This window comes from Apis florea, unplaced genomic scaffold, assembly GCF_048593485.1.
Source record: "Apis florea isolate Af1SG1 unplaced genomic scaffold, ASM4859348v1 contig_3798_pilon, whole genome shotgun sequence".
Taxonomy (NCBI): domain Eukaryota; kingdom Metazoa; phylum Arthropoda; class Insecta; order Hymenoptera; family Apidae; genus Apis; species Apis florea.
In genome coordinates this window covers 187,117-204,416 of record NW_028256860.1, presented here as the reverse complement: position 1 = coordinate 204,416, position 17,300 = coordinate 187,117, and the positions used below count along the sequence as shown (strand labels likewise).

The window sequence follows — 17,300 nt, the reverse complement described above, 5'->3', positions numbered from 1 at the left end:
ATATATATATATAATGAACAAAAAATGTAGCTTCTTTTAAAATAACAATCATATAATTAATTATTTTAAATATATTATTAAAATGTACAACAAAATATATAACAATAAATATAAAAAAGTTACATTGATTGAAAGTTAGATTAATTAATTTTTATGATATTTATATTGCAATATATATGTTGAAAGTATAAAAGATTGTCTTTTATAATTATTTATTTAATTCAATAATCTAATATGACTAATAATAAATATTAAGAAAAAAATAAAATTTTTAGAAAAAGGAGATATTAGAATATTTTTTTCTTTAATAGCATATAGTATAATAAAATGTAGTAATATTATAATTCTATATTTTCTATAATCTAATTTATTTATCTACAAAACAATAAATTACTTCGTAATTAAATAATAATTAAAAAAAAAAATAATATACTATGTAAAACATAAATATATTAAATTAAAGAAATATACTTTCAATAATACTGATAAAATAATTTTAAAATATTACAAGTATTGTAAATATTAAATTAATATCGGAAATATATTTTGATTTCAAATGCAAGTAATCGTAAAATATTTATAAATCAAATAACAGTATTATATATGTAATTTATCATGCAATAGTTTTTTTTATCATATATGTATAATAATAACTTCACTCTCAATATATTAATTTATTATTATACAAGATATTATTCGTGAGATATATTTAGAAGATTGATTCTAGAAAAAATAAATACAAACAAATACAAAAATGTTAATTCAGACATATTCATTAAATTATAAGTAATTTAAATTTATGTTAAATCAAGCAAAGAAGAACAGAGTGCAATGGCAATAATAAATATAATAAAAATAAAAACGGTCTCATTTGATTTCGTTTCGTCACATTTTAGAAATGATTCTCTAAAGATACTCTAAAAATACATAAATATCTTACATAAAACAAACATAACATTTTCATAAAGATGTCTTCCAAAAATATTTCACAAATATGTTAATATTTTATATATAATGAACTAATACATAACATTTTCATAAAAAATCTATATAGATAATAATTAACAACATATGTATTCATAATTGAATCATTATATCTTTATCATGATAAAATTTTCTTTGGTTTATATAAATATGAATTTAAGAACATAATCATACATATTTTAATCAAACAATTGTTCATATGATATATCAACTCAAGTTATAATAAAAATAGTAAATTTTTTTGTTATACAATATACATAATATATAATCTTTTATTTATCTTTTCAATTCCCTGAATATAGAACTTTTTTTTATCGAATGAACTATTGTCATTTTAATTTTTAATTTATTTTGGCCTGAAGCATTGAAAATGATACATAGTTTAACTAAATTAGAAAATTTTAATTACCTAGAATTTTTGTCATGTAATGATTTTTCATTTTCATTCATTTCTGTAGGTTCTTTTTTCAAATCAATTTCTGTATATCCATCTTCAATATACCTGATATCAGTATCGTGATTTGCATTAATTCCTTCTTTATTTGCATATGTATTTATTAACCATCCTTGATTATTATCTATTTCTCTTGATACAACAAGAAATAATTCCTTTTCCTTACTATCTATTTGGTCCTTTAGATATCTAAGTAAATCATTTTCCTAATACATATTACAATATAATAACATATTAACAAAAGATTTCTTATTGAGATATATGTATTGCATTTTTAAAATCAAAATTTTAAATGAAACCTTTCCAATAAGCTGAGGAGAATCAAGTTTTGAATCAAGATTATAAAAGGCACCATGAATTTTCTTCAGGGCAATCCAGTGTCGTCTTTTCAAAGGAAGTAATACAAATCCCAATTTATATTCTGTAGGTACATTTAATATAAAACCTTCAATATTATCTAAACATAGACATTTGGGATCCCTGAAAAAATTCCCAATTTTTCAATATATACATAATATATATATTATATTACACATATAAATAATAATATAATACAGAAATATACATATAAATTAAATTTTCTTAATTTTTTTAAATTATATATTAATATAATTTTTTATTATATATTATTATTATTATTTTATATATATGTATTATATATATATATATATATATATATATATATATATTTAATATAACATAACAATGTTTAAATATATTATATAATATTGTCGAATTAAACAAACCTGCGTTTATCAAACCAAACGGCTTCATGTCCTCTTCGTTGTAATGCTGCCATAATAACATTAATATCATAATTACCAAGACCTAATAATGATTTATGAGGGTTAATCCAAACATCTGGACTTAAGCTGTAACAAATTTGATCTAATTCTTGTTTACTAAATCGTCTTTCTTGAAATAAATTATTTAATGCATGTAATGCACAAAGCTCTTTTACCTATAAGAATAATAATCATGCAAATATAAATATATTATATATAAAATATATATTATTATATATATATGTTCATAATTAATAAAAATTTATTAATTATTTGTATATATATGTATATATTGTGTATGTGTATATGTATATATATATATATATATATACATACATTGTTCCATTATTAATTGAGAATATAAAATATTTAATAATTACTTGTCTTTCATGATATATGGATCCAGTCACATCAGCTGTATTTGCAACCATTTTATCTACATAATTTTTATCATATATTATGTTAATAATTTAATTAATTAATCATTTACATCATTTATCAAAATCTTCTTCATATATAAAATTTAACAAAGTTATGTTGTATTGATAACCTAATAATGTAATAAATATAATCTGCTATTTACTTAAATCTGATAGAAGATTATATTGAGTATGAAATAATTATTGTTAAAAACATAATACATACTTCGATAAAGAAGAAATACTGTCACTTTAGAATACAATTATAAAATAAATCAAAATTTATTTTTGGTAAGTATCAATATATATATAATATGTATAATATGTATATATATTATTCATTTATGTTCATTCATAACTATATTTTGTAATGTATTTTGATAAAACGTTTTCAATTACATGTTCTTTATATATAAATGCAAATGTTAAACAATAATACGCAGCAAATGTAAAAAATGATTTAAACATACTATCTTTATTTAAACTACTTTTCTGAAAAGATGATTGGATAGTCTTGAACTATTGATATTTCATTGATATTAAACTTGTAAAATTTATTTATTGTTTGAAGTTTGTATTTTAAAATTTGTATAATATAATTAATTTTTTATATTATTATATAAATATATTAATATCAATGAAAGAATAGCACATGTAATCAAGTAATACAAATATATTTTAGTTAGTCTATAAAATATATTATACTCTATGGTTAAATAAAAACAACAATATATCTAATTTTACAAATAAATATATTTATTTAGAAATGTTAAATATAAAAAATATTGTATAAATATAAAACAATTATATTATTGATAAAATTTAATATATAAAATAAAATTTTGTTTTCAAAAAATATTTCTAAACGGTCTTTAATTAAATTTAAAATGGAAATTGATTATAAACTTTTAAAAGAAATAGATTGTAAGCAAGGAGCTGTTAGAGCTGTACGATTTAGTGGTATGCATATAGTTTTATTTTACTATTTTATTTTAAATAGTTTTTAATATTGTTTTAATATTTTTTTATAATTAAGCAATAATAATTTTTTTAATAATTTTTTTTTATAATTAAGCAATATTGATTACATTTAATATTTTTTTAGTTGATGGTGCTTATTGTTTAACTTGTGGATCTGACAGAAAATTAAAATTATGGAATCCTTATAGAGGTGTTATTTTAAAAACATATGAAGGACATGGAAATGAGGTAATGGATAGTAGTGCATCTTGTGATAGTAGTCAAATAGTGTCTTGTGGATTAGATAAATCAGTTATTCTTTGGGATGTAGCAAGTGGAACTCCAATACGTCGTTTAAGAGGTCACGCAGGTCCTGTCAATACTGTAAGGTATTATAAAATTATAAAATTATTATTCTCATATGTTTTTATAATAATTTATTTAAATATAATATTTTTTTTTTTGAATAGATTTAATGAAGAGTCATCTATGGTTATTTCTGGATCAAGAGATAATTTGGTTATGTTATGGGATGTCCGTTCTAAAATGTTAGAACCTGTGCAATGTTTAAATGAAGCTAAGGATTCTATTTCTAGTGTTAGAATATCAAATCATGAAATTTTAACAGCTTCTTTTGATGGAAAAATACGCAGATATGATATTCGTGTAGGTGAAATATATGCAGATTATATAGGAGGTAAATTAATATATTAAAAACACACAAAAAGCAAAATAAAAATTATCATTTATTATTACAGAAATTACAAAATTATTACAGAAATATATCAAATTTATTATTACAGATGCAGTAATATGTGCAAGTTTTACAAGAGATGGTCAATGCATAGTAGTTAGTTCTGCTGATGGTGTAATTAGACTAATAGATAAAGATTCAGGAGAATTACTTGGAGAATTCACAGGTCATGTGGTCAATAATTTATGCTTAGAATCAAATGTTGATAATCAAGATACTCGCATTATTTCTGGATCTGCAGATGGAAAATTATGGATATGGGATCTGGTTTCTCAGAAAGTAGTTGCAAAACTTTCAGGATTTAAACCAACAAAACATCCTATGGTATCATTAAGTGTTCATCCACAAAAAAATTATTTTTTAGCTACTAATGGATCAAATATATTAATGTGGACTACATCAGTATAAATAGTATAGTATAGTGTATATATATATATACACTATATATATATAGTATTTTTATAACAAGTTTATAGTCATATGTATAGCTTTTTAAATACATATCATATTGTAGAATTAAAAATTTATATATTATCATATAGTATTTATTAGTATTTATTTTATGTTAAAGAAAAATAAATTGTTGAAGAAAAGAGAATAAATATAAAATAATTAAAAGAAATTTGTATTTATAATATTTACAATATCTCATACTTACGGAAATATAATTATTTTTTATCGTATATATATAATTTATAAACTCAAATGCAAATTTTTGTTTTATAATTTCAAAATAATAATTAGGCTTTTTTTAAATATGTTATTAAATACTACACATACATTTTTCACCTGTTTATTAAACAGATAGAATATGGGTTAAGCTGGGTCATGATATACATTTAAAGAAACCAGACTGAGTACGCAAATAGTTTAACTTTAGTAAAAGAAAGAGAAAGAAAACAAGCAAAGAAGAACTGAGAATACTTGCGCGCGCAGGTGGCGCGATACCGGTGCGTCAGAATCAGTGGTCGTCATCGTTTCGCCCAGGAGAGGGAAAGAAAAAGAGAGAAAGAAAGAATAATTTTATAGAATAGAGAGAAATAGAATAACTGCACAAGAGGAAGAAACTACAACGGATTCACATAACGAATGAAAAAGATAAAAGAAAAGAGGGAGCAAGAAATATACAACGAAAGACACTGTAGCACAAGGTGCTTACATACGGGGCGGGCCTGCTCAACCAGTCTCAACCACTTCGTGGAGTGTAGTTTTTTTTCTGTACTCAAATACGCAACCATTTTCAATTGTTAGTTGTTGCTATATATGAAAACTTGTGATTTATTCGATGCCGAATAGAAATTGTTGGATCGTGTGATCTTACTTGTAATCAATTAATAAATGAGTGAAGATTGTTATTGTTGATTGATCTCTTCGGTTTGCCGGCTATTAAAATCATTAGAAAGACAATCGTGACATAAATAACGACAAGAAATAATTTTCAAAATTTTAGTGTCAGTGGTAGTGTTGGAGAGTGGTAGTGGATCAAAAAGACTGGTGTGCACAATAAAGGGTTGTTATGGGGCGAAGGTGTCTACTTTTGATGCTGTATTTGCTGACTATATTCGGTTTTCTCACAGCGAATGCTTTTTCTACTAACAGTGAGTCGCATTTTTCTATTCTATTGAATGGAAAAAAAAAAAAATTAAATATCAATAGAAACATTATTATTCAAAATATATAGAAGTTATGGTATTATTAATTGTTAAAATGCGTATGGAATGTGCCATGCGCTGATGTACGCTTATATAACGACATCATTTGCGTACATTTTTCATAAAAATTAAAAATTATTGATGCAAAACTAAATGAAGAATAGATAACAAAAAAATATCTGATGTATAATTCAGTATCTTTACAATCTTCATAAAAAGGATATTGATAATGTTAAAATTTTACTCAAAAAATGGAGAAGACCGCGATAGATGGAAGCACGTGAAAATCTTGCTATATCGCGTTTCTCGTTTAATATCTAAAATTAATTTTTTTTTATTTATATAAAATTGAATTTCACAAAGAATTGAATTTTTAATATCAATTACGTAATAAATATTTAATAGAAAATTATTTTATTTTTTTTAAACAAATTGCTCAATTTTTTTATATAATTTTTTAAAAATATTTAAAAAACGTGATATTTATATTTATTTAATTAAAAAAAAAGTCATAATAATATTTAAATAATAAAATTGTATATGATAAGTATTTTTTCTCCCAATAATTAAATAAATTATATTTTATTAAATAAATAATAAATTTAATAAAAATAAGGAATTTTTATATATAGTGTTATAGTATTATATTTAATAACATTTACACATATGAGTACAATATATCTATGCATATACGCACTCATATAATTATAATAAATATATATATATATATATGTATATATATATAGAATAATATTAGATTACTGAATTGAATCAATGATCAAAAATCAATCTAAATAAGTACATTAAAGTAAAATGGAATTTTTAAATAATAACAATATTAAAAAATGATATTAAATTAATAAATATTTAAATGAAAGAAAGTTTAATTAAAAAAAAAAATAAATTAAATATAAAGTTCAAAAAAGTATGTTTAGGATGTTTACAATATAAGTATATTATGTATATTTATATATATATTATATATTAATAATTATATAATTGTAATAATGTTATAAAACATAAATAAAATTATTAGTTAGACATATAATTTTATAATGAAATTGAGCATTTTCATCAATCTTTTACATTATATATTTTTTGAAATAATAACTTTATTATTTGAAATGATATATTCTCATAGAGATAAAAAATACATTGATACAAAATTCCGATAAGTTTAATATTTATTGTAATAATAAAAAACAATACAATTTTTAAATCTTGAATTTTTAATAATATAAATAAACATATATGATTTATGAAAGACAAAAGTTTCATATGCTATTTTATATTAATAGAAAAATTATCTAATTCAAAATTTTGATTTTAATGAAAATTTGTGTATGTTTGTAAAACAGTGAATTATATACAAATTAATATTCATAAGATATCTAAGAAGTCAATTCTAGAAATCAAAACAAATACAAACTTTGATATACAAAAATATTAATTAATGTTTATTTATTATATTTATTATATATTTATTAAATTAACTGATAATTAATTGAGTTAGATGAAAAAAGAATGAGATCGCTTAATCTCCGTTAATCTCATTTTATTTCATCTAATATTTAAATTGTTTATAATTTAATAAAAAAATATTATTTCAATCAACATTTTTATACATCAACTTTCATATTTATTTTAAATTCTATCAATTCTCCAAAAATTCCAAAAATGTTTCGAATATATTAATAGTCTGATATATATATATATATATATATATATATATATATATATATATAAGAGAGAGAGAGAGAGAGAGAGAGAGAGAGAGAGAGAGAGAGATTTCCCGTTGATAGAAATTTCTCTTTTTCTATATATATATATATACATATAGAAGATAATATATTTATAAGGATAAAATATTATAACTGTAATGGGTTAATAATGGAATACTGAATCATTTAAAGAATAAAATTTTACATGTAATCAAGAAGAAAGAAAAAAAAGAAAGAAAATTTTTATAAATTTTTAAAAAAATTTATGTGTATTTGCATAAATTTGAAAATATATTCTTGTACAATAATTGTATATTTTTTTTATTCAAAAATATTTTTTTTATAAAAATTATAATTATTCTTTTGGAAATCCATTTATAATAATTATATTGTTATTGCAATTTCTCAAAAATTATTTAAAATCAATTCGAAATATTTTATTATATTATTATATATATATTATTTCTTGTGATCAATCGAAATAACAAAATATAATGTTTAATTTTTTAAAATGGAAATTTTTCTTTTAGTATTAATTTTCACGAAAGAAAAAAGTTATTTTTTGAATATTGACAGAAAAGATTAATTTTTCGACATCAAACATTAAATATTATCTAAAATATACATGCAAAATTTCAGAATGATTTATAAAATAATTTTTGAGATATATTCAGTGATTTTGAAAATATTGATTAATATTTGAGATGTGCATATTTAACATATATTTTTGCTGAACTCTAGGAGGAGCTTTGTTTAGAATTGTATATCTTGAAAAATTTTAGTTAAATCATTTTGAAATTTTTACAGAATAGTTTTAGATTATATTTTTGAAAAATTGATTTTGTGACAGTTCTATTTTATGAAAAGTACATAATATTTTAAAAATGAAATTAATGATTGAAATTTTATTAGTTTTTTTAAGTTTTATTTATTTTTATATTTTATTTTATTTTATTAAATATAACTTTATAATTATGTAAAATATTTATGTAAAATAGAATAAAATTTTAAATTAAAAAATATTCAGAATTTAATATTTTGTCACCTTATTGTGAAAAAAATTCCCAGATAAAATTTAAAGAAATATTGAAATTTTTGGAGATTGATTATATATTTATTCTATATATACATTTATATAAATTTTTATTTATTAAATTAGATTTTTTGGAATAGATAAATTTCTTTCTAAAATAATGATGAAAACTTTTATTATTTATGTTATATATATTATATATATATAAGGGAATATATTTTTTGATAATTTTTTTTATGAAACATTTCACTATTTTCATTTAAAAAAAAACATGTATATATATAAAATATATATATAAAGAAAATTATCAAAAAAATTTTGTAATATTAAAATTTTTAAAATTATTTGAATCAAAGAAAATATTATAAGTGTAAATGATTTTTTTGCAAATTGAATAAGAAAGATCAAACTTTATTTTTTTTAAATTGAATCATATAATTTTAAATACATTAATCGATAAATTTATTATAAAAAAATATTAATTTACAGTGCGGAATTCAAAAATTTGTTTCTGGAAAGAATGAGTCTAATCTAATTTGAAATACTTCTTCATTTTAGTTTGAAATGACATTATATCACATATATTTTTCCTATTGATAAAAAGAATTATATCTATTAATCTGCATAGAGAATGAAAAAGAATAGGATATCGAAATTAAATAAAATAGAGAGATATGAGTAAGTGAAAAACTTTGCTGAAAGTATCAAAAATGAATAAGAGGGAAAAATAAAAAATCATTCTTATTTCTGTCTAATTATTAAGAGATAAACTCTTAAGCTTTGCACATTTTTGTGAAAAATCTTCATTTACAAAATATTTTACTTTAAATATTACAATTTTGTACTATTAAAATTCGAGACAAAAATAATAATGATTTGTAATTAACTCTAATCTAAGACAAATCGTGAACAAATATGTAAAAACGAAACATGCATTTATTGGCCATTATTTTTAATTAAAAAAAAAACACGTAAAATATATTCCACGCATAAAATAATAGTAGACATTCGATAATAAATAAGGGAAATGCATGATTTTGATTATATTTTTCGAAATTGTTTTATTAATTATAGTTAATTCGCAGCTTCTAATAATATGGAGTTGCAACATCTGAATTGTAATATTTTCTAAATCAATAATTTTTTAACATATTTTCTTATAGAAAAATAAATCGAATGCATTAAAAACTGTATCGTTTTATTACAAAAGAAGATGATTTTAAAATCTTTTCTGCTTAACTTACAAAAAAAAAATTCCATGTAACCTTTTTGAACCAAATAACTTTGAAACATTTTTTAATAATTTCAACTTCTTGATATTATATTGTTTTCACTTAAAGAAATAAAAATTTTTTGAAATTATTGAAATTCTTATATATCAGAAATTTAGTCAAACTAAACAAAATTATTATTAGAAAAAAAAATTGTAAAAAAATAATTGTAATGAAGAAATTATTATAGTTATTGTAATTATTATAATTAAAAAGGAAAATATAATATATTTAGATATAAATTATATTTTTATAATATAAATAATATATATAATTATATATATATTTTTATAATATAATACAAATAATATAATATAATAATTTTTATAATATAATAATAAAAAAGATCTATATAAATATATATATTATATATAAATTAAATATTGAAAATTAAATATAAATTAGTGAAATTAGAAAAACTAATTATAATTAATATAATAAATTTATCAATAATGATGATATAAAAATAATTAATGATGATTTTATATATAAATAGAAATAAAATAAAAAGTACAAAGATAATTTTTAATTTATTCAATTTGTATATTTTCATTTTAATTTTTCATATTAATATTATTTGATAATTTATTCAAAGCAGTTATTTGATAAAATAAGCAAAAAATTTCGAAAATAAAATTATTTTAAATTTTGCTAAAATTATATAAATAATATAAGAAAATGAGATAAATTCATATTTTAATATGAAAAATATTATTATTAGATTTTGACAACAATTTAAGTAGAAAAATAAGATTTAATTATATCAGCTTTGTTATAAAAACATTATACGAATTTAAATTTTATTTTTTTTATTAATTATAAATTTTATTATTATTATTATTATTAAAAAATTGCATTCTCTATCTAATAAACACAAAAAAAATGTCTTTCCTTTATTAACATCACTTTACGTATAATATTGAAAACAATAATGTAACATTGAATACAATTCTTCTTTTAATTACAAAATATTTATTATTATTCTTCTACTTATTTTAAATGTAAACATTTATTTTGATTATTGATAAGAATTTTTGTATATATAATTATATAATATATATTTATTTATATTATTTTATAATATTATACATTAATAACGACTTTTTCATTATGAAATTATTATATATATAATAACATAATATTAAAGAAATTAATATTTCTTTTAAATATTAATAAATTCGTGCAGTTTATTATTAGTAACAAGATTAATTTACAATTTACAAATTTTATTTTATCAATAACTAATAGTAATAAATTCTTTTATTGATCAAATGTAAAAGTAATATTAATAATTGAAATGATTTAAATGATGATGTAAATATTTCTTTATAGATAAAAAATAAAAAATGTTTAATATTTATAAATTCTGAATTTATTTTCTCAATTTTATTTTTAATTTTGATGATGAATATCATTTAATTGATATATAAATTATTTTGAAAACAAATTACTATATTATTTATTATATCATATTGTATATAGATATTAAAAGTGTCATATTTAAGATATTAAAAGTTTAATTTTTTCAAATTTTATATTATCATTTTCATATTATCATTATATGCAAATAATATCGATTATTTTTTGACTTTATATTATAACTTGCAAATTAATGAAATAGAAAAAAAGAAATACAAAGAAAATTTTAAATAAAAGTTGTTTCTTTTCATAATCAACTATCATCTGGTAAAACATTTATTAATTGTTTATACAATTAAAAAAGTTATAATTAAAAAAATTAATAATTTTTTTAAATTTATTTTACAAAATTTTAATTAGCAGTTTAAATAACTGCAATAATATAAAAAAATATTTTTTATTTTTAATAAGTTTATATATATAAATCATACATTATAGTTATATATAATCATAACTTTGTTATGATTATTGATTTTCATTACGAAATAGAGAAATTTATATATATATTTTTGTTTTTTAGTAAACATTGGATCAATATACTAAATAAAAATAGAAAAAAAAAGAAACTTATATGTATAACTAGTTTATAAGATGTTTTTATTTTTAATGTTGTCAAACTTTTTTATTTTTTTTTTTACTTTTGAAAATTTAACAACAAAAGTCAACAACACAACAAAACTATATTTATTAAAAACAAAAAGTATTTTTTTATAACATAGTTGTTTAGTCTGCTGGTCAAAATTTTACATTAAAAAACATATTTAAAAAAAATTATTTATTTTTTTATAATTTTTTTTTTAATTATAAACAATTAATAAATATTTTACAACACATGATAATCCTTAAGAAAAGAAACAACTTTTGTCTGAAAATTTTATTCCTATTTCTTTTTGTTTAATTTTTTAATAGTTTACGAGTCAGAACATAAAATCGAAAAATAGTCGAATTTTCAAAAATCGATTTTACTTTCTTAAAGTGATTTTGGATAGCAAAAAAAAATTAAAAGTAAATAAATATATATCTATATAAGCACTAAATATCTTCAAAGTTGCCATGTAACCTTCCATAATTTTTTAAATTTCCGAGTTGGAGATCTTTTTTTTTAGTAACATTTTAACATTGATAACAGTAACTATTATCTTTAACAAAATTAAATTTAATACAAACTTTCCGATAAATTTGGATTGATTGTATAAAATGAAAACATTTATAAATTATTCAACAAAATTTAATATTCATTACATTGAAAATAATTTTCTTTTCTTAATTTTAAGATGAAATAGTATATTTTTTATTATTTTAAAATTGTATATTTTTTATTATTTAATTTAATGATTGAATATTGAAAGTTATAAAAATAATAAATAATAAATATATATAAAAAAATAGATATATGCGAATTGAGAGGTATAATAAATGAAATATAACAAAAATGCTAATATTTTTAATAATAAAGTATGAATATTATGGATTTTTAATTTTTTTTTCAATTTTATTTTTTTTTTATTTTGCATGATTCTCTAAACAATCGTTTTTTTTAATACAGTATATCATTATATTGCGATATATTATTTTTATTTTGTTCTAGATGAATCTTGTTCTTTAAGACAATTTCAATGTGCAAATGGTAAATGTATACCACTTCCGTGGATTTGTGATGGAACGGATGATTGCGGAGATAAATCCGATGAAACTATCAAAAAATGTGAAGGTGAGTGATGAAACAGATATTCAAATATATTCACACGTAAAAAAGATTGAGTATTTTAATAAAAAAAATGACAAATAAAATGCGATCCATACAATCTGTTTGCACTTATATCGTACTTTTTCATATTTCATCGACTAAAAAAATATTATTTGGTAAAAAAAAAAAGTGTATTCAATTAATATCGGTTGATAATAAGTTAGGATTGTTAAGTTTATCTACTATCAATTTGCTGAAATTTATGCTATTTACAATATACCATTTTATATACTAAGGTGATTCCAGTATTTTATTTCATTATTTCATCTTATCAAATTGAAATGCTTTGACTGATTTTTGATTTGATAAAAAAATAGTTCTTACATCGTGTAATTTTTATTTTCAATTTTGTTCTTGTTAATATAATTTTTCAAATCAAGTCGACTATTTCTGAACTTTGTAATCAATTATGCTAAACAAATCATTTTTGTAAATATTCTAAAATGATTTTTGTTCTTTTTTATTTTTAAGATTAAATTTTTTAATAAATTTTCAATGAATCAATATAATCAATATTCTTTGAAGACAATTCATTTTTTTATTTAAATCGATTGTTTTTTCGAAATATAATTTTAAAGTGATAATTTTTTTTTGTATTTTATTTTTAATAATTTTTAATTTTAATAATTATTTTTAATAATTCTCTTATTATTTACTCTAATATTACTCTTTTTGTTACAATTTTAAATATAATATTTATTATTTAAGATTAGTTAAATTCAAATGATAAAACAAGTAAATTAAATTAATATATCGATTAATATAATGATTGTTAGCTAAAATATACTATATTGCGTTTTTTTATAGCTAAAATAGTATCATATAAGTTATTAGAGATTTTGAAAAAAGAGATTTTTTTATGTTTATTTCTATTTCTATTATTATTATTTATATATTATTTATATATATAATTTATAATATATATATATTATTATTATTTATATATTATTTATATATATAATTTATAATATATATATATATATATATTATGCATACATATATATAATATACTTGAAAATAAATTTTTCAAATTTTTATTATTTTTATTTTAAAAATAATTAAAAATGTTGATAATTTGATTTGTATAAATATGAAAAATAAAATAAAATTATTTGAATTTGAAAAACTTGAATTTTAAGAAAACTTATAATAACTTTCAAAGAAAACTTATAATAATAAATTTTCGAATGTAAATAGTTATGATCATTTTCAATTTTTTATCTACAAAAAATAACTAAGTAAATAACAATAGTATAAATTTGTAAATTTATAACATAATGATAATATAAAATATGAAATAATAATAATATATAAAATAATTATAAAAATAATAAATAATAATATAAATTTTTTAATAAAGATTGTAAATGTAAAAAAAATATAATAATAGAAATGTGATATAATAGTAAAAATATTTCGCAAAAATTTTTATCCAAAAAATTGTCCATATATTTCGATCGATATGTTTTTCTACAAGAACTAAAATAAAAAATTGATTGAAAGTTTAATTGAGAAATTTAGTGGAAAACAGGAATTGATATATATTATATCAATTTCGTTATTTTTTTCTATCATTATCATAATTTATTTATCATAATTAAATTTCATAATTTTCATAATTTCAGTTGAAATTTTATAATGCTTTTTATTTATTATCTAATTTATGTATTACATAAAATAAATATGATTCCACACATTTTTTTATGAAAATAAAAATATCTTTAATACGATCTCATGTAAAATTGTAAAAAATATGGCATGTTTCTTTCAATTATTTTTTTATTATCATAGATTTTTTGATTGAATAGGATCATAAGATGAAACGAAATTTGTTGATCATCGTGCTTCGATATAATATATTTATAATTTCAAGAATAAATATTGTGTATATATATATATATATATCATATTTGTAATGGAAACGCGTATATATACATATAAAATATACATATATATTGTATACAAAATCGAAGTAGATATAAAAATTTAAAAATTGATTTTAGAAATTAAAACAACGATTGATATGTATATAATATTTCAATTCAATTGAAGCTTATTTTTCAAATCATAAACTAAACATTTAAATTTTACATTAAATATTCCGAAATGATTATATTATTTATTTATATAGTTTTACATATTTTAGTAGAAAAATTGTTTTTTAAAAAATTTGTATTTGAGTAATAAAATTGATAATAATTTCTGAATATTGTAATAAAATTATTGTAATAAAATATTATATTATATTATTATAGATATATACAATTCTTTTTTTTTTATTTATCTGTTATTAAATTCGAAATATAAATTATTTAATTCGAAATATAAGTTCTCATTTTGTAATTTATCTTAAATTGTGGAGATAGAAATTTTTTAATTTAATGATTTTAAAAAATTTCAAAATTGTTTGCAGTATAAAAAAATGTTTGAAATGTTTGAAATAGAAATTGAATAACATCAAGATAAATATAATATTTTAATATGAATGAAACTGAAATATTTTTTAGTTTCCATATTCTATTTATTTGCATGATGGGATTAATATAAAAAATGAGATCAATATAAGAAAGAAAGATAAGATCAATGGAATATCAACAAGATTGAATTGTTTGAATCACCAAAAAAAAAAGATTCTATAATTTGAATGCAGATAATTTTATTTATTATCTAACAGAATATTTCTTGTAATTTAAATTATTGATCTAATTATTGTATTATTTTTATTTTTATTATTTCTTTTTATTTTAATAATCATTTTTATTTCATTTTAATTTTATTTTAAGTTTTTATTCTACTATTAAGTTAAGTTCATAAGTTTTATAGATTCTAATTTTTTAATCTCTTTTTCAAAAAATTTCTTGTTCTTTTCAAAAATCTATTTTAACATTAATTTTAGTTCAATTAATTTGATTAATTATATCAATAGTGTAGAAAGTATATAGGATTATAATATTTTACTTTATTTGTGTGTGTATGCTGTACTTATATAAAATAACTAAATAAAATAGACATAGCAAATTAGATTAGAAATATTATTTATTAAAAAAGAATATTATTAAAAAAATAAATTTCTTGATTGAATTTTTAATGTAATTGAGTCAAATTTTTATTTATTAATATAAAATGATATTGTAAACTTCGATTTACTAAAAATGTTGAAATATTGAAGAAGAATGTTTATGGAAAAATCTGAAAGAAAGCTATGCAAAAAAAGAATATCGAAGAATAGGATAATATCGCTGAAGGAATTGAATAACAGCTATTCATAGAAGGGAATTCTCCTCCTCTGTTCAGTTTTTTGAAATATTGATTATTTATACTTTATATTCTTTTTATATTCTTTTTTAATAGATTATTTTTTAAAAATTCATTGAAACAATTGTTTATTAATATTTGATTTTTTCTTGCAATTCATTTTTTTATATTATTTTATTTTTTTAATAATTTTCTATATATTTCTTTTTAAATTTTATTGAATCTTTAACCACTTTAACTAAAAAATGGCAAATTTTATGCATTGATATAGATTAATCAATATTATTCAATCAATTTTCTTTTGGATAACTACATTTTTTCGAAACATTTTTATTTTTCAGAATATAGCACTACTATCATCGATATATACACAATTTTTATTTCATGAAAATATCTTTAAGTAAAATAACTTAATAATAACTTAATTAATTAAAAGAGAGAGATTAATTAAAAAATGAAAAAAATATCATATAATAGAATCTATATTCATAAAATAGATATTCTAAATTCATATTTGACGAAATAAAAATATTATTTATTATTAATATTTTTAAAAGTATTATTTATTTAATAAATCATTATATTTCAATGCATTCACCTGAAATTATATATCTTCATTTCATCATATCTTAATTTCTAAACTTATTCAAAATCTAAACTATACAGTTTAAATGATGTATAATTTAAATCATGATTATAGTCTAAAACTTGATCAAACACAAATTTTTTCTATTTCTTTTTCCTTTCACATGATATTGCAGTCGTAAGAAGTAAGTTATTAATAATAAGAAAACTTATTCATATAAAATAAATTGATTTGCGTGTATAATTCATAGTAATAAATGT

At 18.0% G+C, this 17,300-nt stretch overlaps 3 protein-coding genes across 6 annotated transcripts in view; 2 read left to right on the top strand and 1 right to left on the bottom strand.

Annotated features, from left to right (window-relative positions):
• Positions 1-52: 52 nt before the first annotated feature.
• Positions 53-3,209, bottom strand: Josd (Josephin domain containing). Of its 2 annotated transcripts, XM_086915904.1 has the most exons (6): positions 2,869-3,209; positions 2,604-2,773; positions 2,185-2,399; positions 1,738-1,918; positions 1,394-1,644; positions 53-723 (listed from the first exon to the last, which is right to left on the bottom strand). In XM_086915904.1, exons 2-6 carry the CDS (start codon positions 2,652-2,654, stop codon positions 693-695), a joined length of 729 nt encoding a protein of 242 aa, XP_086772030.1. In that variant the 5' UTR covers positions 2,655-2,773; positions 2,869-3,209; the 3' UTR covers positions 53-692. The 2 variants fall into 2 exon arrangements, with proteins under 2 accessions (XP_086772030.1, XP_086772031.1); XM_086915905.1 differs by lacking the exon at positions 53-723 and having other exon boundaries at positions 1,052-1,644.
• Positions 3,149-4,978, top strand: LOC100863507 (WD repeat domain-containing protein 83). The gene is made up of 4 exons (XM_012485200.2): positions 3,149-3,602; positions 3,748-3,991; positions 4,073-4,299; positions 4,406-4,978. The coding sequence occupies exons 1-4, from the start codon at positions 3,530-3,532 to the stop codon at positions 4,762-4,764; spliced, it is 903 nt and encodes a 300-aa protein (XP_012340654.1). The 5' UTR covers positions 3,149-3,529; the 3' UTR covers positions 4,765-4,978.
• Positions 4,979-5,319: 341 nt separating this feature from the next.
• LOC100863386 (low-density lipoprotein receptor) overlaps positions 5,320-17,300 on the top strand; it is a 91,114-nt gene continuing 79,133 nt past the window's right edge. For all 3 annotated transcript variants that reach the window (XM_012484878.3, XM_012484886.3, XM_003689813.4), the window contains exons 1-2: positions 5,320-5,954; positions 13,041-13,163. In XM_012484878.3, coding sequence (XP_012340332.1) covers positions 5,873-5,954; positions 13,041-13,163 — 205 coding nt within the window. In that variant the 5' untranslated portion in view covers positions 5,320-5,872. The remainder of the gene's footprint in view (positions 5,955-13,040; positions 13,164-17,300) is intronic.

What these genes read in the sequence shown, in the direction of transcription:
- Josd (XM_086915904.1), bottom strand. Translation starts at nt 2,654, where the DNA reads ATGGTTGCAAATACAGCTGATGTGACTGGATCCATATATCATGAAAGA. An exon ending in CCATATATCATGAAAGACAA is followed by an intron (nt 2,400 to 2,603) that starts GTAATTATTAAA and finishes TTATTCTTATAG; the next exon opens with GTAAAAGAGCTTTGTGCATT. An exon ending in CTCCTCAGCTTATTGGAAAG is followed by an intron (nt 1,645 to 1,737) that starts GTTTCATTTAAA and finishes AATATGTATTAG; the next exon opens with GAAAATGATTTACTTAGATA.
- LOC100863507 (XM_012485200.2), top strand. Translation starts at nt 3,530, where the DNA reads ATGGAAATTGATTATAAACTTTTAAAAGAAATAGATTGTAAGCAAGGA. An exon ending in TAGAGCTGTACGATTTAGTG is followed by an intron (nt 3,603 to 3,747) that starts GTATGCATATAG and finishes ATATTTTTTTAG; the next exon opens with TTGATGGTGCTTATTGTTTA. An exon ending in ATATGCAGATTATATAGGAG is followed by an intron (nt 4,300 to 4,405) that starts GTAAATTAATAT and finishes TTATTATTACAG; the next exon opens with ATGCAGTAATATGTGCAAGT.